Below are 19,471 nucleotides of genomic sequence, written 5' to 3' on the forward strand. Positions count from 1 at the left end.
TTCCTCACCCACCCCTCAGCGACACAGCTGGGGACAGGGCAAGGAGAATGGAGCGGGCTGGGGCTGCATCGCTCTGCTTCCTGCCGTGGGGGAGGGGGCATTCTTTCCCCAACCTCCCCGCACTCACTGGCAGCGGGAAGCAGAGCACCGTGGCTGGGAGGTGGCAGAGTGGAGCGGGCTGGGGCCACGCTGCTCCACTTCCCGCCACTGCCGGTGAGTGCCTGTCAGGGTACGGGGGGGTGGGGGTAGATAAGGGTCGGAGCAGTCGGGGTAGGGGGGTTGGATGGGGTCCTGGAGGTGATCAGGGCTGGGGGTCTCTGGAGGGGCGGACAAGGAATGGGAAGGCCAAATCAAGTTTGATATAATGCAGTCTCATCTATAACATGATGAGATGTCTATTTATTTATTTATTTTTTTGTCTCCCGAGGACCGCGTTATATCGGGGTAGAGGTGTAAAATGTAAGCCAACTTACTTTTTAGAAAGAATAGCTACAAAAGAACAAAAAACATACTTTATTTTGCACAGTTCAGTTTCCTAAAAGTTCACTTGATAAGGACTTCTTAGTGTATTAGAATGAGATTTTTTTTTTTACTACATTCTTGGTTACAATTATCATATTGCAGTAACTCACTAGCAGAATAACCTCACATGTGGCACTGGCATTATGGGAGCTCCATGTTATAAACCAGACTCCATCCCAGGTTAATACTGGGTTCTCAGTTAAGAACTTGGCTGCTGTAATATTTAAGCAAAATGTTATTTATTCTGTAATATAAATTATTTTTCTGATTGGATGCAGTAGACTCCGTATTATTTTATCATTCAGATTGTTTAATGGCCGGCTGACAATTTTTTAAAAAGGGTACCATAGATTAGTCACACTTGATTTATAAATATGTATCCTTATGGACAAGATGGTCTAATTGACTGAAGCATAGGCCTTTGAGCCAGTACAGATATAAAATCATTCAGATTGTTTAATGGCCGGCTGACAATTTTTTAAAAAGGGTACCATAGATTAGTCACACTTGATTTATAAATATGTATCCTTATGGACAAGATGGTCTAATTGACTGAAGCATAGGCCTTTGAGCCAGTACAGATATAAAATACATTATGTAGACTATAAAATGGCATTAAAAAGTACTGTGTTGTAATGTAATAGCATCCTGCTATGTTTTTTTAACTCTTTTATTTCTAATGGCATATGTGTTTATGTGTACAGTGAGGGTATGTTTGCACTACAGCTGCTACAGTGACACAGCTGTGGCACTGCAGCTATGCCTCTGTAGTGTAGACAGTTTCCACATCAACAGCAGGTTTTTCATCTATGTAGGTAATACACCTCTCTGAGAGATGGTGGCTGAAGTCCTTTTGTCGACTGGGAGTTAGGTTGACCTAGCTATGGTGCTCAGCATGCAAAATTTTTCACACCCCTGAGTGATGTAGCTAGATCAATCTAAGTTTTAGGTGTGGACCAGGCCACCTGGGGGAGGGGGCAGCTCCCACCCAAGGCAGTAGCAGGACCTCGCTGGCTCTATTCTTGGAGGATCCCATGGCATGGATCAGCCCAGGGCTACTTGCCTCCTCCCCCCTGCCCAGAGCCTCTTGCTCCTGCAGGCTCTAGAACAGAGGTTCTCAAACTGGGGGTCAGGATGCTTCAGGGAGTCATGAGGTTATTACGTGGCGGGGTTGTGAGCTGTCAGCCTCCATCCAAACCCCGCTTTGCCTCCAGCATTTATAATGGTGTTAAATATATTAAAAAGTGTTTTTAATTTATATGGGGGGTCACACTCAGGGGCTTGCTATATGGAAGGTGTCAGCAGTACAAAAGTTTGAGAATCACTGCTCTAGAAGATCTAAAATATAGAAAGCTGCAGCTGGCTAGTTATCCAGGGCAGCAGCAGGGAGAGCATGCAGGGAGTCCCCAGTAATCAGGGAGAGGAGGAGGGGAAGAGCACCAGGATGGGACTGTGCTTCTTCCCCACCCCTGCAACCACTGAGAATTCTGTGTGCGCTTTCCTCTCTGTTGCCCTGTCTTGGCCTTGACACTTGGCTGACCACAGCGCCGTATGTCATATGGTGTGAGAATCTCTGAAATAGAAAAAATGAGCACAAAAGTTACCTGTGTGTTGATTTGCTGATGACTGCCCATGCCACATTTTAATATCAGGTATTTTTGCTATAGCTTTAATTTAAAAAAAACTGTGTGGTTAGAATTATTTTTACCATGAGAAAAGAGGTTTCTCCTCACTAACTCTACTCAGATTTGGTGAAGATGTTTTACTCATTTTCCAAGTAATTCCTCTGTAGGCAGAGATGAAACATGGACATTTTCAGCTCATAAATTGCAAGTTATGAGCTTATGGTGATGATGGGTTATAATAATCTTTTGTGTTTTTTACCTGGAGACCATGACTAAGGCCTGCTAATATTGAACACTGAGCATTAAGTAAAAGTAGGCAGCTGAAGAAAGACACCTTCGATTCACTTACTCTAATTTTTTTAAAGATTGTTTTACTTGTGTTTTGCTCTGAATAGGAAGATCCAGAGCTAGTTAGTGCTATTTATGGACGAGGGATAGCATATGGGAAAAAAGGACTACATGTGAGTATTTAATAATTTAAATGATTGTCAGAAGTACTTGCCTACAAACTGTAAGAGATTACAGGAGCTAGATCAACTAGAATTTATTAAACATATATACAGTCCCAAAGGCTTTCAGTATGTATTGTCATGCTATTAATGTTTTCTCTGAAACATCCTCTTCCTCTTATCTGAAGATGCTTTATGACTGGGGATCATACTTGTCAGGCATCAAAATCTTGTGGGGGGTGTGTGTATGTGTGTGTGTGCATAACCTCATGGAGATCTCTGAAGAATAATAAGTAGTAGAGGGGGACCAGCTACTTTGTTTAGCAAACATACAGTGAGATGCTCTTGATGGCATTACTGTTTGGGCTGTTTCAAGCAGCTTCTATTTTGTATTCTTTGAATTGTCTTATTTATATTCTATGGTGTCTGTTGCTCCCCTTCCTCCTGGGGGTCATCCCTAAATACATACCCCATTCTTGGATTCAAGTCCTCAGTGGTATTAACGTGAATAATTTAATTTTATTTATTTATTTATTTATTTTATTTTTGTTAAATAATAAGTATCTGAACTATACAGAGCCTTTCTTGTTTAACACAATAGCACCTAATTGGACCATTGTCAAAGCAGTTTGTAATATAAAGGTCACTAGGTAAAGACCAACACAGTGATCCAGAGTTTGAAGAGTTGGCTATTAATGATTAAAAAAAATTAGTAAGGAAAAATGGATTAAAAAAATAGCCCTTTGTTTTATGTAGTGTAATTAACATATCCAGATCCTGTCAGGAAGCTGAAATTGGCTTTTAGAATTGTGACTTCCTCCACTCCAGATTAATTGGTTGACTCAGTGGAAAATCCCATTGTGCAGAACCACTGTGTGCTAAAGAATGTTGACAGGTACTTACTTTCTGTGATCTTCACATTCATTTCTGTCTCAGCAAAGAGTTCTCTGGTTTTGGCTGCTGATTTAAAAAAAGGTCTACTCCACAAATGATGGCTTCTGTGAGAAATATTTTGAAGTTTTTTTTTCCTGACTTGATTCTAAAGATGGGCAAAAGGCTCAGGCAAAAGCTCCAGGTCACTCAAAATTCCTTCCCTTCCCCCAAAACTCAAACAAATGAACCAACCAACAAAAACAAAACAAAACCTTTATCTCAAGTAGAGTTTCTCTAACCCAAAACAGCAGAAGAGCCAAAGAAGCTAAAAAGTCTGATATGGACTTTGCCAATCTATTTTATGTATAAGTTACTCCGGTACTAGGATAATGCATGGCAGTACTGCAAAACCTTTAGATAGGTAGGGGAAGTACTGGGAATGCCACCATATTTTCTAACCCAGATCATCAAAAGGTCTAGATGACACTGGTTTAAAGCACTAGTGGTTCCACACAGTTCCCATCATTCTTGCAGGTGAATCAGTAGTGATAATGGTGGTAAACTTTAGGGAAAAGTTTAGTGTAGACAAGGCCTAAGGAAATATTTTCTCCAGAAACTTGTGGGATAAAAAGAGGAGGCCATATGAACCAGATATTTACAATATCTGTGTAGACTCTGCAGCTAGTTTTGTCATGGTTCAGCTAGGTTATTGGAGATACAGATGTCTTTCAGTTAGCTTGATTTTTGAAGGTCCTTAATTATGAAACACAGCTTTGGCCTTTCTGGCTGATGCAGCTAATGAATTGCTAATTTGTTCTTCCGGAAAAAGCTTTTCTCCATTCTTGGAAAGTAGTGTCAGGAGGAGCTTGTGATATCACGGAAGGGAAGAAACTCCAGTCACATTTATGTGGCTGTAGCTGTTTCTGCTGGGACTGCTTTACTTGGCAAGAAAAAAAAAGTAGTGTACACTGAATCAGACAAAACTGTTTTATGGTACATGTTGTAGAACCTCATGTTTTTTTTGGTTTCAAGGGAGTGTGACAATAGCTTTATATTAGCTGACAAAATGCACTTCGTAGTACCACAATTCTTGGTGAAGAGATTTTGAGCACTAAAACATAATGCTTATTGTATAAAGAATATTTGCAGTGCAACTCCAGTAAGTGAAGATGAAACACTGAGGGGTCTGTTTGCAAAATATTGCAGACGTTGCATATGGATAAAAGGAGTCCCTTTAGTTATTGAGTTTTAGTATACAAACAGCTTGTTCAGTTAATACTTGCAGTATAAAGCATCTTATCCCTATTAGAAATGATATTGAAGTACTTTGATGACTAGAGGTTATTGTTTATTGATTGTCTTTTGACCTTTGTCCTTAAAAATTATTAGTGTAACTCTCTAAGATCAGTTACTATAATAATAAAGCATGAACTGGCTGCTTATACAGTTTAATTTCTCTTTTTAAGGACATAAACAATGCTGAGCTTGCCCTGTATGAGCTGAGCAGAGTAATTAGTCTGGAACCAGATCACCCTGAAGTATTTGAACAGCGAGCAGAGGTGACATTTTTCTTTCTTTTCTTTTTCTTTTCAAGTGCAACTCTTTCAAATACTTAAACATATTTCTTCTGGCTTCATTCACCCTTTTAATGGTTAAAGCTCTTGCTTTCTCCACTAGAGATATCTCCCTGTTTAAATACTTTTAAAGTATACATATTTGCTACACGAAAAGTACATATTTCATGGTATTTGTGAAAACTTGTATAGAATGTGTAGTGACTAAAGCCAAATAAATTGGCAAGTAATTCACATAAACAAGTATTTAGCTTTGTATATATTGAATAATGCAGAATCATTCTTTCCTTTGTAACCTGTTGTAATGAATCAAATAGTAGATAAAAATCCTGTTCAGTTACGGTTATTGTACTACAAAAAATTCCTAAGTTCAATCATATTGCATTATGGCTGCCAGTTAAAACATCAAGCATTCAAAGTGTGTGTTAATGTAGCGCTTTTGCGTTCAGAAACATAAACAAGATTAATCAAGAATTCCGTAACTTTTAGCTGAAGATAATATTCAGTGCGGTCAGTTACAAACGTGCACAATTTCTGCAGCCCAGCATCTCCCACAATTCTCAATGTCTAGGCTCTTCCTCTCCTCTCTGCAGTTACTGAAGGTGGATCGAAGTCCTGGTGCCTCGTGCTCTGGCCACTCTCCCGTTCTCCACTTGCCACCAGATTCTCTGCCTCCATGGCAGCATGTGGACAGTAATTCTGTCTCTCCTGCCTATTTTCTTTGGAGAGCTTTTTGGCAATTTTGGGAATGGAGAGCAGTGTTCTCCCTTTCCTCCTTCCTGGTTCGGTTTACAGGTGGTGACTTAACCCACCCTGCTCCTCTGCTACAGTGTCTTCCCTGCTGGCTCCTCTGCACTTATCAGGCATGAACAGAGCAGCCCAAAAAGTGCCAAACAAAATCGAAATGGTTCTCCATTTGTGAGACCACTTTCCTGGGCTTGGCAGATAGTGAGTTGTACCCAGGCTGTAGACCCAGTCTTCTGTCCGTAACTCAGTTAGTTCCTGGGGCTGTGATCTCTTCTGGCTAAAAGATCTCAGGGCAATAAAGGGTAGCGATCACCCTGACTTTGGCTCTATTTTAAATAGTTTCCCTGGCAACAGCATTCATAGGTGAGGCCTTAAGGGGTACAATGAGGTTCTGAGCCAGAGCCATGGTTTCCAGCTCAGTAACCAGGAACCACCTACCTCTCCATCCTTGGAAAATGGATATCCACTCAAAGCACGTTCTGTGCTCTGCCAAGTTTACAGACTCCCTTCTTTTCAGGGAAAAGCTAGACAGGGCAGTGGCAAACCATGTGGAAAAATCGAATCAGTCTTTCCTGGTGCTATTTACTGCTTCCAGTAGAGAATACAGACTTGCCATCGGACAGAGAGGATGCTTTTGTTCTTCATCCTCTCAGATGTACCAGAGAAGGCAGAGCAGATTCTTCAAAGGAGAGCTGTGGAACTGGGCTTTGGGGGAAAGCCCAAAGGGAACACCACCCTTTCCAAAGCCTCTTTCTGACAGAGACCACATAGGCCTGTGCCCAGAGCTGAAGCTAGAGAGCAGGCAGAATTTCCTGTTTCCTGGAGGAGTGGGTTGCATTGACTACAGACAGGTGGGTAAGGGGTAGGGTGACTAGACAGCAAATGTGAAGAATCGGGATGGGAGTGGGGGGTAATAGAAGCCTATGTAAGAAAAAGACCAAAAAATCGGGACTGTCCCTATAAAATCGGGACATCTGGTCACCCTAGTAAGGGGATAGTGAGCCAGGGCTCCCCCCCTCCATATTCATCCATTTCCCCCATCTCCCACAACCCTATAAAGTGCAGTCTGATCCAGAGTGAGATGTCTTGTCTTTTAGATATGGAAGCAATTGAAAGTATTCCCTCAGAAGCACACGGCGGGAATCTGAGCCATTCCTGTCCTTAAAAGGTTCAACAAGTGGATAAAGAAAACAAAGTTTTGAATGGAGACCCTGACATCCCTGTCTTGGGGATTCTTCTGGCTTCTGTGTACCTGACAGATACATTCTTCCATATTTCTATCAGATTGCGGAACTGCAGATTTCTAAGGTTTGTTTATGGCAGGAAGCATTATTTATACTGGATGTTCCCATTTGGCCTGTCCACAGCCCCCAGAGTCTTTGCAAAGAAGTTAGTGGCAATCAGCCAGACTCTCATCTCAGGTTATCCACTGGTATCCCTTTCTGGAATCCTGGATGACATCTTGATCAGAGCTCCATCTCCTTCATTAACACATGCAGCCATGTCCTTGACTTAATCTGCAGGTACACTTTTTTGTTACCAATATTAAGAAAAGCCTCTTGACTCCATCCACCAAAAATACCTTACTTAGGAATGGACATAGATACCTTGATAGCAAAGATCTGCCCATCCCTAGAAAGATTCCAGAAGATTCTGGACCTTCTTCCATTATTGTGGAGCCACAAGTGAGTGTTTAAAAGTTGGTTTGTAGCACAGAGCCTTTGGTCTGGTAGAGAACCTACAGGTAGGCAGATTTCTTAGAGCAATCCGATTAACTAAATTAGTGGTCAGGCTGCTTTTTCCAAGAACCTGTTGCTTGTGCTGAAAGCCCTAACAAGTCATCTCTTCAAACCACTAACACCAGCATCAGCATTCTGTTTGTCTATCATTACGTGCTTTCTGATAGCCATCATGTCTGCCACATGAGTGTTGGAGCTGGTGGCCTTATCTATGCAGGAACCTTACTGCTTGTTCCATGAGGACATGGTAGTGCTCAGAACTCTGGAATCGTTTATTCCACGTTTCGTAGACTCACAGACTTTAAGGTCAGAAGGGACCATTATGATCATCTAGTCTGACCTCCTGCACAGCGCAGGGCGCAGAATCTCACCTACCCATTCCTGTAACAAACCCCTAACCTATGTCAGAGTTACTGAAGTCCTCAAATTGTGGTTTGAAGATCTCAAGCTGCAGAGAATTTTCCAGCAAGTGACCCATGCCCCATGCTGCAGAGGAAGACGAAAAACCTCCATCTATGCTTCCCAAGAGGAGATTCTTCCTTCATTCTATCTGAGGTCACAACATCCTGCAGAGAAGAGATGGTGCACCTTTGATGTCAGAAGAGCCTGAAAATCTACTTCAAACATATAGAATCCTTGAGAAGGTTGGGTGCCCTATTCATGTCTTTCCACCCAAAATGCAAAGGACACAGAGCTTCCAAGCCTCCATTGCTAGATGGATTAGTCTGTGCATTGTGGAGGCATACAAGGCATCAGAGTGTCCAATCCTAAAAGGGTTCAGGGCACGCTCCCAGTGATCCTTGGCTAACTTATAGGCAGAAAGAGCAAATGGCACACAAGCAATTGGCAAGGCAGCCACCTGGTCAACAGCTGCTACCTTTATCGAGCACTATAAGGTGGCCTTCCTGTCTGCAGAAGCTCCCTTTGGCAGGAAGGTGCTGGAGACAATAGCCCAGATATAAATCTTTTAAATGGGGAGGGATACCTTTCCTCCCCCTACCCCTTCTTTCTGACCTTTTCTACAACCCTCCCTACATCTGTTCACCTCTTGCTACTTCCCAGACATCCAGACTTGTGGAAAACGCTGGACTGTAGAACCGAAAATTTCTTACCGACCGTTTCCTTTCTGCTGTTAGAGGCTCTCACAATTTTACCCACCCCAAATGGTTTCTATAAGCCAAAAAGTCAGATACTGGCATGGGATTTTTTACTATGTGAACATTTTATGGTTCACCGTAAATAGTTGGTCTAAAGCGACAAAGAGTCCTGTGGCACTTTATAGACTAACAGATATATTGGAGCATAAGCTTTTGTGGGTGAATACTCACTTAGTCAGATGCATGTCATGCATAGTTGGTTTAGTTACCTCTAGTTTGTTATTAATATTGTTTATAGAAGTTTTTATGGCTTTGAAATAACTCATCTGATGGTAAGTGGGATCAAAGGGGGAATGGCCCAGAGCACGTAGCTCTGAGACTTTGATTTGCATTGGTGAGCTGCAGAAAGAAGGGGAGCTGCTCAGACATCCAAATTTGTGGGAGACACTGCTAGCAGAAAGGAAATGATTAGTAAGAAACTCTGTTTTTGCATTCCAAATATGAAGAAAATAAACATCTGTCAAAACACAACATAATTGTGTATACAGTTTTTTTTTAATAAAAAGATTTGATTCACAGTTTTCATGCTATTTTAGGTACGGTGGTTTTGCATTATTCTCATAATTTTTATCTGAGTGTATATACCAGAGTTGGTCAAAAACATTTCAGTGGAACAGTTTTCTGTTGGAAAATACTATTTCGTTTGAAATCAAAAGTTGAATCTGTCAACTTCAGCTATTTTGACAGAAGTTTCAAAATTAATTAAAATTAGAACAGACTATTTCAACTCATTTTGTTCTGACATTGTACTATATTGTATTGACATTATCAAAATTCAAGCATATTTCCAAATATTTTGTTCTGTGAGATATTTTGAGATTTTGACTTTGTCCTGAATCAGGAGAAAAACAAATATCAGAATTTTCAGTGGGATGAAAATTCTGTTTTCTGACCAGCTCTAGTAAATACACAAAATAAAATACGTATATACTTGAGAACAAGATTAATTGTACAGCCATGAAAGTAAAAACATATTGCAAGATAAAACAGTTCTGAGATTGCTCAGCATACTCTAGGACAACGCAGTGTACTCTTTCTAGGTTAATTGCTTACTTTGGATTTATAGATATTGTCTCCCCTGGGCCGAATTAGTGAGGCACTGGCTGATCTCACTAAAGCTATTCAGCTGCAGCCATCAGCACGACTTTACAGGCACAGAGGTACTCTTTACTTCATATCTGAGGTTAGTTTTTTGCCATTAGATGCTACTTTCATGAAAGAATAAGGATTTCTCCCCTCCCCATTGAAAACTAATCTTCATATAGTTATGACTGACCAGCAGTTTACTTGCCTTTTTAGAGAATTGTGATCAGAGGAGGCCTTAAAGTATTTTGTTTTCATGAATTACTTAGTGGACAAGAAATATGTTGTATAAAAATTAATGCAGACAATCTATAATCTCATAACTACTTTTGTGTCTTCTGGGATCAGTGGGGGTGCACAGAGAAACTTGCTTTGATAGTGAAGATAATTGTCCATGGGGATTATTGTTGGATACTCATTTTTAAAAAGGAAAAATATACAGAACTACAGAGTGTGGTGTGAGAACCCCAGCAATATAAAACAATCTATTATCCTCAGAAAATGCTGAAATCCTATCTTCTTGCTATGAAAATAATTATTACAGTAAAAGCTATTTTATCCAGCACTTCACCAACCAGAAAGCTCTATTTCTATTTCTGATCTTCATTTAAATTCCGGTTTATAGTACGTTTGGTACAAGGCCGGCAGGGGATTGGGGCACAGGAGGGAGTGTGGAGTGCAGGCTCTGGGAGGGAATTTGGATACGGGGATGGGGATGGGGGCATGGGTTATGGGAGGGAGTGTGGGTGCGAGAGGGTGCTGGGATTTGGGATGCAGGGTGCCAGATCTGGGGGGGCACTCATCTTAGGCAACTCCCCACAAACGGTGACCTGTCCCAGCTGCTCCTAGGTGGAGGCACGACAGGCAGCTCTGTGCGCAGCCTCTGCCTTCAAGTGCTGCCCTCGCAGGTCCCATTGGCTGTGGTTCTCAGCCAATGGGAGCTGTGAAGCTAGTGCTCGGGGCGGGGTTGGAGCAGCATGCAGAGCTGCCTGCTGCGCCTCCAACTAGGAGCAGCCGGGACAGGTTGCCATTTGTGGAGAGCCACCCAAAGTGAGTGCCTCCCCAGATCTGGCACCCTACACCTCCTCCCATGCCCTAACCCTCTGGCCTGAGCCCCCTCCTGCACCTAACTCCCTCCCTCTTAGTTAATCAGCATTTTTCACTTACCGGCATCCCTCCTTCCCCCAACATGCCGGATAAAACAGCTTTTACTGTATTATTATTTTGGCATTTTTAAGGACACAGGTTCAGGTTAGTTTAGATATTGTTGCCTCAAAAATGGTATGCACATTGAATAGCTGATATCCCAAGGGAATGATGTAAAATCAGTTTATTCAGTTGACTTAACTCAGCCTATTTTCAATCCATTTCTCCATTCACTTCATCCAACTTTTTTCTTGCAGCAGTTGCTATGAGAGGAAAGGTGGAAATAAATTGTGCTATACATTCCTTTTTGTTTGCCATTCTGACTGACATTTGGCTATCTCTGCTGCTTTAAATGGTGCTGGAGCTGAATTCCTTCTATTTTCCTTCTTAAGGATATTTGCTTTCTTTGTTCCTTCTAAAGAAGAGGCATTTTATCTTAGCACTATTGAGATTGAGTCAGCATATTAGTATAAACCTAGAACTTGAGATCACTCTGTTGGAGCAAAATGCATACGTGTAACCATAAGAGAGTTTGTTTGTATTCCTCTTGATCAGCTAGATCTAGCAATTTCTGTGTCATCTGAAAGCTGTTTTTGTCCAACAGGACTATGCAACAGCTCATGAAGACTTTCAGCGTTCCTTGGAACTGAACAAAAATCAGCCTATAGCTATGCTATACAAAGGCTTAACCTTTTTCCATAGAGGACTTCTGAAGGTAAATTTGTTTTTAAATGTCCTCTTGCAGAACAATGCCTTCAATATTAAGTTATTTCTATAAAATATTCTAGCTGTTGTAGATATTCTGTAGATGTCCTTGTTTTTTCTCATGTCTGAGATAAATCATTATACCAAACCTTTTTAGGCTCTGTTAAATCCAGCACTTGGTTCACTGAAAATATATCTGATGCATCATGTAGATATGTGCCGTGTAGATATCAGATATTCTCACTGGAACGCATGTGACTGATGGAATATATGATGTCAAATAGGGACAGATTTTCAAAAGAGCTTGACACCCAGGGGCTGACACTGAAAATATGTCCAGTTAAGTCCAAAATTTCTTTCTGTCAAATGAAAAAGAATGCCTAGGAATATTGACAAGGAAGGGGACTGGAGAGGAAAACACTGGTAGCTTTCTTACCACATGAATTAGGAGAAGGTAAGGGGAGTCTCCTCCAGGCAGCCGATGGGGATCTTTACATATGCATTTAATGCATGTCAAACCTGAAACTCTTACGCAAACATTATGGAGGGGAAAAGCCATGTATGTGCCTCCAAAGACTTGAAACAGAAGGCAAATAACTCCCCTTCACACAAAATGGATTTTCTAAAAATCACATGGTTTTTGGACATCTGACTCAGATTTTTTGAATGTTTGAGGTTGGCAATACTGGATCTGTTCCTAACTTACTGGAGTGTGGGGAGCTGCTGGTGCTTTTTTCTCAGGGTTCCTCCCTCCCAATCCATCTCCCAGCTGCTGCTTGTTTTCCCCTATACTTTTTCCATTCCTGAACTTTCAATCAAAAATCAGGAAAGAGCAGGTTAAGGACCTTAAATTGTCAGGCTGTCTTTTGTAAATCTTATCTGAAAGTAGCACAGTGACTCTTGGCCGTGAACTAGATCCCCAGTGTAGTGCTGACTTGAGAGAAATGTGCTACTTACTGAATCCCCGCCACCACTTCCTGCAGCACGCTGGGTTATCATTGTTGCAATTCTATCCAAATTGTGATCTAAACCCACCCTGATTTAATTTGAGACTTGATGAGATTAGATCCTGGAGTTTGATTGTAATTAGTGCAGTAACTGAATTCTTAACACACTCGAACTAGAATTGAAATACTATAATTTGCCAGTTCTGTCATTTATCTGTTCTCTAAATTAGTACATATATTCATTTGTTTAAATCCCATCCCTGCCTAAAGGCTTAGTGGGCATTAAGTTCTTCTACTGACTGAAGTCCTAACTGTGCTGTTTGTCATTTAGTAAAGCATTAAACTAAGAAGTATTAAGAGAATTCATTTGAGTCCTAGTTAATGAGCTATGAGTCTGAGGTTTAGATTAATGAAGTCTGGACCATATAAAGTAATTTGAATTCCAACTGACATGGCTCTGCCAGCAAAAAATCCTACTTTAGATGCAGTTATACCAGCAAAACATTATTTTTCCAATGTAACTTATTCCATTTGGGCAATTAGTTTAAACTATACCAGCAGAAAAACTCTTTTGCCAAATAATCTGCATCTCCATGAGGGCAGTATACTGGTAATCTATCCTGTGAAGTGAATCTGTGTGTAAAAGTTAAAAAGGGTGTTGTGAGTGAGGCGGGGTTCGGGAGGAAGACAGGATGGCCTTGTAGTTAAGGCATTGGACTAAATCTCAGGAGAAGAGAGTTCAGTCCCTCATTGCATGTGGTATTGGGAGAGTCGCTTACTTCATAGCTTATTGTAGCATAAAAAAGTATTCTAGCATTTTTAATTGTGTGATTTGTAGCACAAACTACTGTAATATTTTACTAGTGCTCTTTTGGCTTTTGTAATGTATAATGCCATGGTCAAACCTTCCACAGGTCTTTCTTAACAGCACAAAATCCTTAGTAATTACTGAATTAATTTAAATTTAAAATTATTGCATTTAACTGTAGACAAGGATAATTAATGACAGCTAATCATGATGCCTACGTGTGTTTTATGTAGGAAGCTATTGAATCATTCAAAGAAGCCCTGAAGCAGAAAGCTGATTTCATAGATGCATATAAAAGTCTGGGACAGGCCTATAGGTAAGCACATTCAGAAATAGCTTTTTAATGCCACTGGCTTAAAGCCTCTACCACACTTTCAACACTACATATCAATAAAAATAACACAATAGTCTTTAATTTTTTTTTCTATATATTTAGATGTGTTATTGTTGATAGTTATTGATAGCATGGACTTCAGGGTTGAGCTCAGTATAAATAAAACAAAGGCAAAGAGGTTTTAGTATAAATCCAAAGTAAACAGGTCTCTTAAGGTATATCTACACTGCAGTCAGAGATGTGATTGCAGCCTGGGTAGGCATACCCCTGCTAGCTTTAATCTAGCTAGCACCGCTAAAAATAGCAGTGAATATGTGGTGTTGGGGGGGGCCCCGGCATGAGCTAGCAATGCAAGCATGTACCCGGGAGAGCTTGTACAGTCCATGCCTCCACGTCTTCACTGCTATTTTAGCCTTGCTAGCTATATTAAAGCTAACACGAGTATATCTACCCAAGAGCGGCGCCAGAGTTTCTGGCGCCCTAGGCAGAATTCGGGGGGCACTATTTTGTGCGCTCCCCATGAGGCGTGCCAGAGCTTCCGGTTCCACTTCCATCGTACAGCCGAAGAAGGACCCTGTGCTGAAATGCTGCAGGTGTCAGTGGCAGTTATTGAGCTGCTCAATTGCCGCGGGAAACAGCGGCAGGCACGTTGGCAGAAGGTCCTTCTTTGGCAGCGCGACGGGAGCGGAACTGAAAGCTCCTGTGCGCCCCATGGGGAGCGCACAAAATGCCATCCCCCAAATCCTGGCGCCCTAGGTAACCGCCTAGGGTCGCCTAATGGAAGCGCTGGCCCTGTATCCACCCAAGCTGCAATCACACTTCCAATTGCCCTGTAAACATACCACTTAGGCCCTCATTTACCCGTTCTTTGGCTTCTTATCAGTACCATTGTTGAAACATATCCCCAAGTTATATTGTATAAAGTGGGGTAAACATTATGAACCACAGTTGAATATTTTATTCTCATAATGAGAACTTGCTAGATGGTTTCTGAAATCATCGTAATATTTAGACAGCAATGAGTGGTCTTTGCATGTTTAAGTTTTGACTTAATTATATAGTGCCACAAGTGTGATAAATGCTATATAAATTAATATAAACACAGGGTCTCTGCCCTTAAGTGTTTGCAATCTAAATACTTACACTAAAACTGGGAAGTAATTATTTTTAAAAACCAACCTGTTGTTTTTTTGCTCTAAGTATCAGCAAAATAAATTCTTTTTGAAAAACCTAATGTATTTAAATTGCACTCTTATTCAGGAGTTAGGTAATGGGTCATTCTTTAGTTTTGCTTTTAATAATGATATTGAAATGATGAGAAGAGAACTTGACTTTGTTTATTAAGGCTTTGAATTTATATGTCTTTAAAAAGGTGATCTACAGATAATAACTAGATAGAAAAGCAGTTGTGGATAGGTTATATATTTAAAAAAATTAATAATATATAAACCAGTCATCATCCTGACTACTATGTCTGTATATTGTATTCCCTCTCTTCCCTACAACCCTCTGTACTCCGTCAGGTTTTTCTTTCATATTTTGGACTATTAAGTTTGGAAAACACCTACATTATGTGGTTGGTGCTACTGCAATATAAATTGTTGCCTGTCTAATCTTAATTTGGCCCCCTGGCAATATGCATTTTAATATAGTCTTGAATTATATGATCACCTACTATTTTTTCCTACTGGACCCGTGCCCCATTTTGTGCACAGGATGGACTGCACGCCTATTCACAAGTTTTTATCCTTATCATTCAGTGTGCTATTTGCCTCTGTCTTGTTTACCACAGCATCTAAACCTTGCACTGAGTATGCAATTATTAATTCCTCATGCGTTTTCTGTGACGCTCATCACAGTAGTATGGATGCTTCACAGACATTAATTCATTGATCTTCACAACATCCCTTTGAGGGAAGAAGTGGGGATTTTTATTCTTCTTCTATACATGGAGAATAGAAGGAAAAATTGTCAAATGTCTCCTATGTTTGGGTGCCCAGTTCAAGGATCCTAGGACCTGACTTTTTCAGATAATTTAGTATTGCCAACCCCAAAGGTTCAAAAATCATGAGTCAAATCCCCCAAAATCATGAGATTATTTTTAAAAGGGTTATGTTGTGATTTGGGGCAGAGTGTTAAAACACAACAGATCAATGTGTGGGTGTGACAGTTAGCATAGCCGGCTCTCCCTGATTTCAGTAAGGTGATTTTGGCCACCACGGCAGGAGCTTTTATTGTGTCCCTGATGGTACAGAGCTTCCAGCATCTCTCTGATCCCAAAATTCTAATTAATTGTCCCTCCATCTGACCAACACCCACCCCAGCAATTTATTGTACAACTCTTGCATCAGTTTTGTCCTCTCCCATCTCCCACATCTACTGCTCCTGCAGGTTCATGATTCTTCTCTACCTGTAGTGGGGGCAGGTCCAGGGGCTCTTTCCCTTCCCAGTCCTTGTGTTGCAGGGATAATGAGGGGAAGGGGGAGGAGCAGAGGGAAGATGATCCATCTTTCATAGCAGGGAGAAGGAAGCAGAGTATCCTTGCACTGCTGGGCTATGTGTTCCCTCCTGTGAGAATGGAGTTGACTTCTCCCTCTCCTTTCTCATGTGAGTGGAGCAGAGAGGGATCTGCCTGCTCCTATAGTTGTTTCCCAGGAGACAGGTAGCTAGTATCAGGATCTGGGGGCCCTTGCAGCAGGCAGGATTGAAATTCAGGAGAGGGATGGAGCTTCTTGCATCATTGTGAGGCTGGTTCTACCCCCAGCCAAAATTGTTACTTGTGAGGAAATTGCAAGAGTTGGTGACACTGGAATATTTAACATTTTATAGCCCTTTAAATGTTCATAAAACAGATCCCATTGATTTCATTTACATTTATTAACGCTTAGCACTGCTACAAATCAGACCCCAGGGCCTCAAGTTGGGAACCCAGAAAATGAGGAACACACAATTAATGACCACCTGTGAAAAGCTTGATTTAAGTGATTTCGTCAGAGTCACACGAACTGTCTGGCAGAGTAGGGATAGAATCCAGTTCTCCAGGATGGGCTTCAACTGTCTTCACCATGAGACACTTCTTTCTCTTCCTACAGTCTCCTGCCTCATTCATTACACATCTTCCAACTTCTGTAACAAATGTGGCAAGGATTCTATAGAAAACCTCCTTCATTATGCACTCTTGCTTCAATCCCTGAGCACCGTTCATCCTGTCCATTGAGTAAAAAAGGCAGAGATCCTGCAGGGGGAAGAAGTATGATTATCATGCAGTTAAAGACTGTATGCACAAGAGGGCAGAATTAACAATTGCACAAGCAACCTTATAATAGCATATTTAAAAAAAATAGCCTATTAAGGTTATGTAGTGGATGTCTCAAAATAGACACGGTAGAGTAGTATTTCAGCACATTAAATTCAAACTTACCTCCTTTTGTCTTTCTTGCCAAGCACAGACCCAATGCAATCACCAGTGCCTTGGTGCACTTCTAATCATGCACTTTCCTGGTAACATCAGACCCACCATGGCTGAGTGCTGGAGCCTGCCTGTAAGGCAAGTCCTGTTTTATTTTCCCCAGTAGTGCATGTGTAAATCTGTATCCATTAAGGTACATGGTATTAACTTCTTGAAAAGTAACCTCTTTATTCTTTAGGAGGTTTTTCAGCACAGCTATTGCTTTCTTTTCTAATATAGGCAGGCTCCGTTAGTAGGGGTTTTGGCAACTGTTAACAAAATAGATGGTGGGATATGCAACTGAACAGGAGCTGGCAGTCATGGGTATGCAGGAGTGTTTCATTTCTTATTCAGATCTGCTAATTTAAAGTTTAGCAGATATTAAAAACATGCCAAAATGTGTGTCTCAAGTCATTTGGAAAACAAAGCCAAAATTTTGCAGACGTTATTTGTAGATCACCTTTTAAGCTGAAGATAAGATAATAAATTCTATGAATTTTTTTAAGGACAGAAGGGGTTAATTGTGATGATCTAATCCAGGAGTTTTCCAACTGGGGGTCGGGACCCCTCAGGGGGTCCCAAGGTTATTACGGGGGGGGGGAGAGGAGTCGCGAGCTGTCAGACTCCACTCCAAACCCCATTTTTAAATATTAAAAAAAAGTGTTTTTAATTTATAAGGGGGGCATGGGTCGCATTCAGAGGCTTGGAATGTGAAAGGGGTCATCTCAGTACAAAAGTTCGAGAATCACCAATCTAATCTAACTACCTACATAACACAAATCTTAAATATCACCCAGGAACTCCTGCATCAAATACATTCTATTTCAATCACAAATTATTGAATCTTTTTTCAGATCATCTGCTTTTGAAAAGGCTTTTGAATATGAACATTAATCAGTTAATGAACCCGCTTTAAAAATATAAACTAGTTCTTCTGCTTGGTAACTGTGTGTGCTTTGATTCTTTATTTTTAATGCTGCTATCTTAAATGTGCGTGGTTGGTTGGAACTCATTTAATATATTAAAATTGAATATTGTAAACTGAATTCAGAATCTTTGGTTTTACATGCCAGTTTTATCAAAAGGATATTAATTTAGTTTTTAAAACTATATCATGTTCTATTGGCTGTATCTACTTCTGAAATTAAATAATTCTAAATGTAATGATCAGTTTGGCCACTAACTGAAAATTGGCACGTTTTTTCAAACGGCAGCTTCTAAAAGACATAAAATTTACTTGTACTTCTAAATCCTATAAATAGCTTGAGGGTGAGGGGGAGGGATATCAGCTGGACGTCTTCAATTATATCTTATTCAAGGGTGCTCATTGTAGGAGGCTTTCATTCTTGTCGATTCTGAGAAAAAACTGTCCAGGAAGTGCATAAAGTTTCATAGTTCAGTGGTTAATGCCCACGGAGAATTGTGTGAATCCAGGGTCTAGTGGGATTCTGTATCCAAGAGTAGATCCTTTTAAGTGAAGAATTGTGAACAACAGTTTGGTTGTCACTGTTGAAGAAGTTGCAGAACTCTTACCTTACTCAAAGAAATTGCCCCAATGTAATTTTAAAAAAAAAATCAGCCCTAGCTATATCAAACCTTTTCTTAATATCTTCATTTGGACTGCATTAAAATTTATTTGGTAAAAAGGTAGGTTTGTATGTTCACCATAGCTTTTTATGTTCCTCACTTATGACTTTATGGAATTACCTAGGGAACTTGGTAACTTTGATGCTGCCACAGAGAGCTTCCAGAAGGCTTTGTTGCTGAATCAAAATCATGTTCAGACATTACAGCTCAGGGGAATGATGCTTTACCATCATGGTAGCCTAGATGAGGCACTGAAGAATTTTAAGGTAAGCACAGGTAAACCTTAAAGATGTATACTAAATTAAGGATTGATATTTTTAAATTAGACCTAATACTTATCAAATTACAATTAAAATGAAATATAGTAATGTTATATTCCACATTCTGAGTATGAATGAAAATTTGTACAGGTCTGTTGCATCTTATGTGCATTTAACACGTGTGATTTCAGCTTTACGCAGTCGGCAAAAACAGAGAAAAATAACAATTTTAATACTGTAGCTGTAGTGCGGGCTATTCCTCCCACCATTACACTCAATGTAATTTTGACTATACACGATTTTTGCTGTACGCGCTGTGTAACATAACCCAAGCGTAAGATGCGACAGACCTGTATTGCAAGTAAAATACAATTCTGTATACAATCTCTGTTTTGTAAGCATAATTTGTAGTCTTACAATTAGTGAATGATGAACCAGTTCAGGCATGGGAGGGAACTGAGACATTT

General features: G+C 40.5%; 1 protein-coding gene across 7 annotated transcripts in view; it reads left to right on the top strand.

Moving 5' to 3' along the window:
- TTC13 (tetratricopeptide repeat domain 13) overlaps positions 1 to 19,471 on the top strand; it is an 80,012-nt gene that overhangs the window by 25,166 nt on the left and 35,375 nt on the right. For 4 of the 7 annotated variants that reach the window (XR_003999662.1, XM_030556844.1, XM_030556845.1 and 1 more), the window contains 6 exons: positions 2,543 to 2,608; positions 4,936 to 5,028; positions 9,753 to 9,869; positions 11,520 to 11,630; positions 17,159 to 17,256; positions 18,869 to 19,010. Coding sequence is in view for 6 of the 7 variants with exons in the window: in XM_030556844.1 (XP_030412704.1) it covers positions 2,543 to 2,608; positions 4,936 to 5,028; positions 9,753 to 9,869; positions 11,520 to 11,630; positions 17,159 to 17,256; positions 18,869 to 19,010 (627 nt within the window). In the remaining variant the exon portion in view is untranslated. Of the gene's footprint in view, positions 1 to 2,542; positions 2,609 to 4,935; positions 5,029 to 9,752; positions 9,870 to 11,519; positions 11,631 to 13,608; positions 13,692 to 17,158; positions 17,257 to 18,868; positions 19,011 to 19,471 lie in introns of all 7 variants that reach the window. The other 3 variants (XM_030556846.1, XM_030556847.1, XM_030556848.1) reach the window with 2 other exon arrangements.

This window comes from Gopherus evgoodei, chromosome 3 (assembly GCF_007399415.2).
Source record: "Gopherus evgoodei ecotype Sinaloan lineage chromosome 3, rGopEvg1_v1.p, whole genome shotgun sequence".
Taxonomy (NCBI): domain Eukaryota; kingdom Metazoa; phylum Chordata; order Testudines; family Testudinidae; genus Gopherus; species Gopherus evgoodei.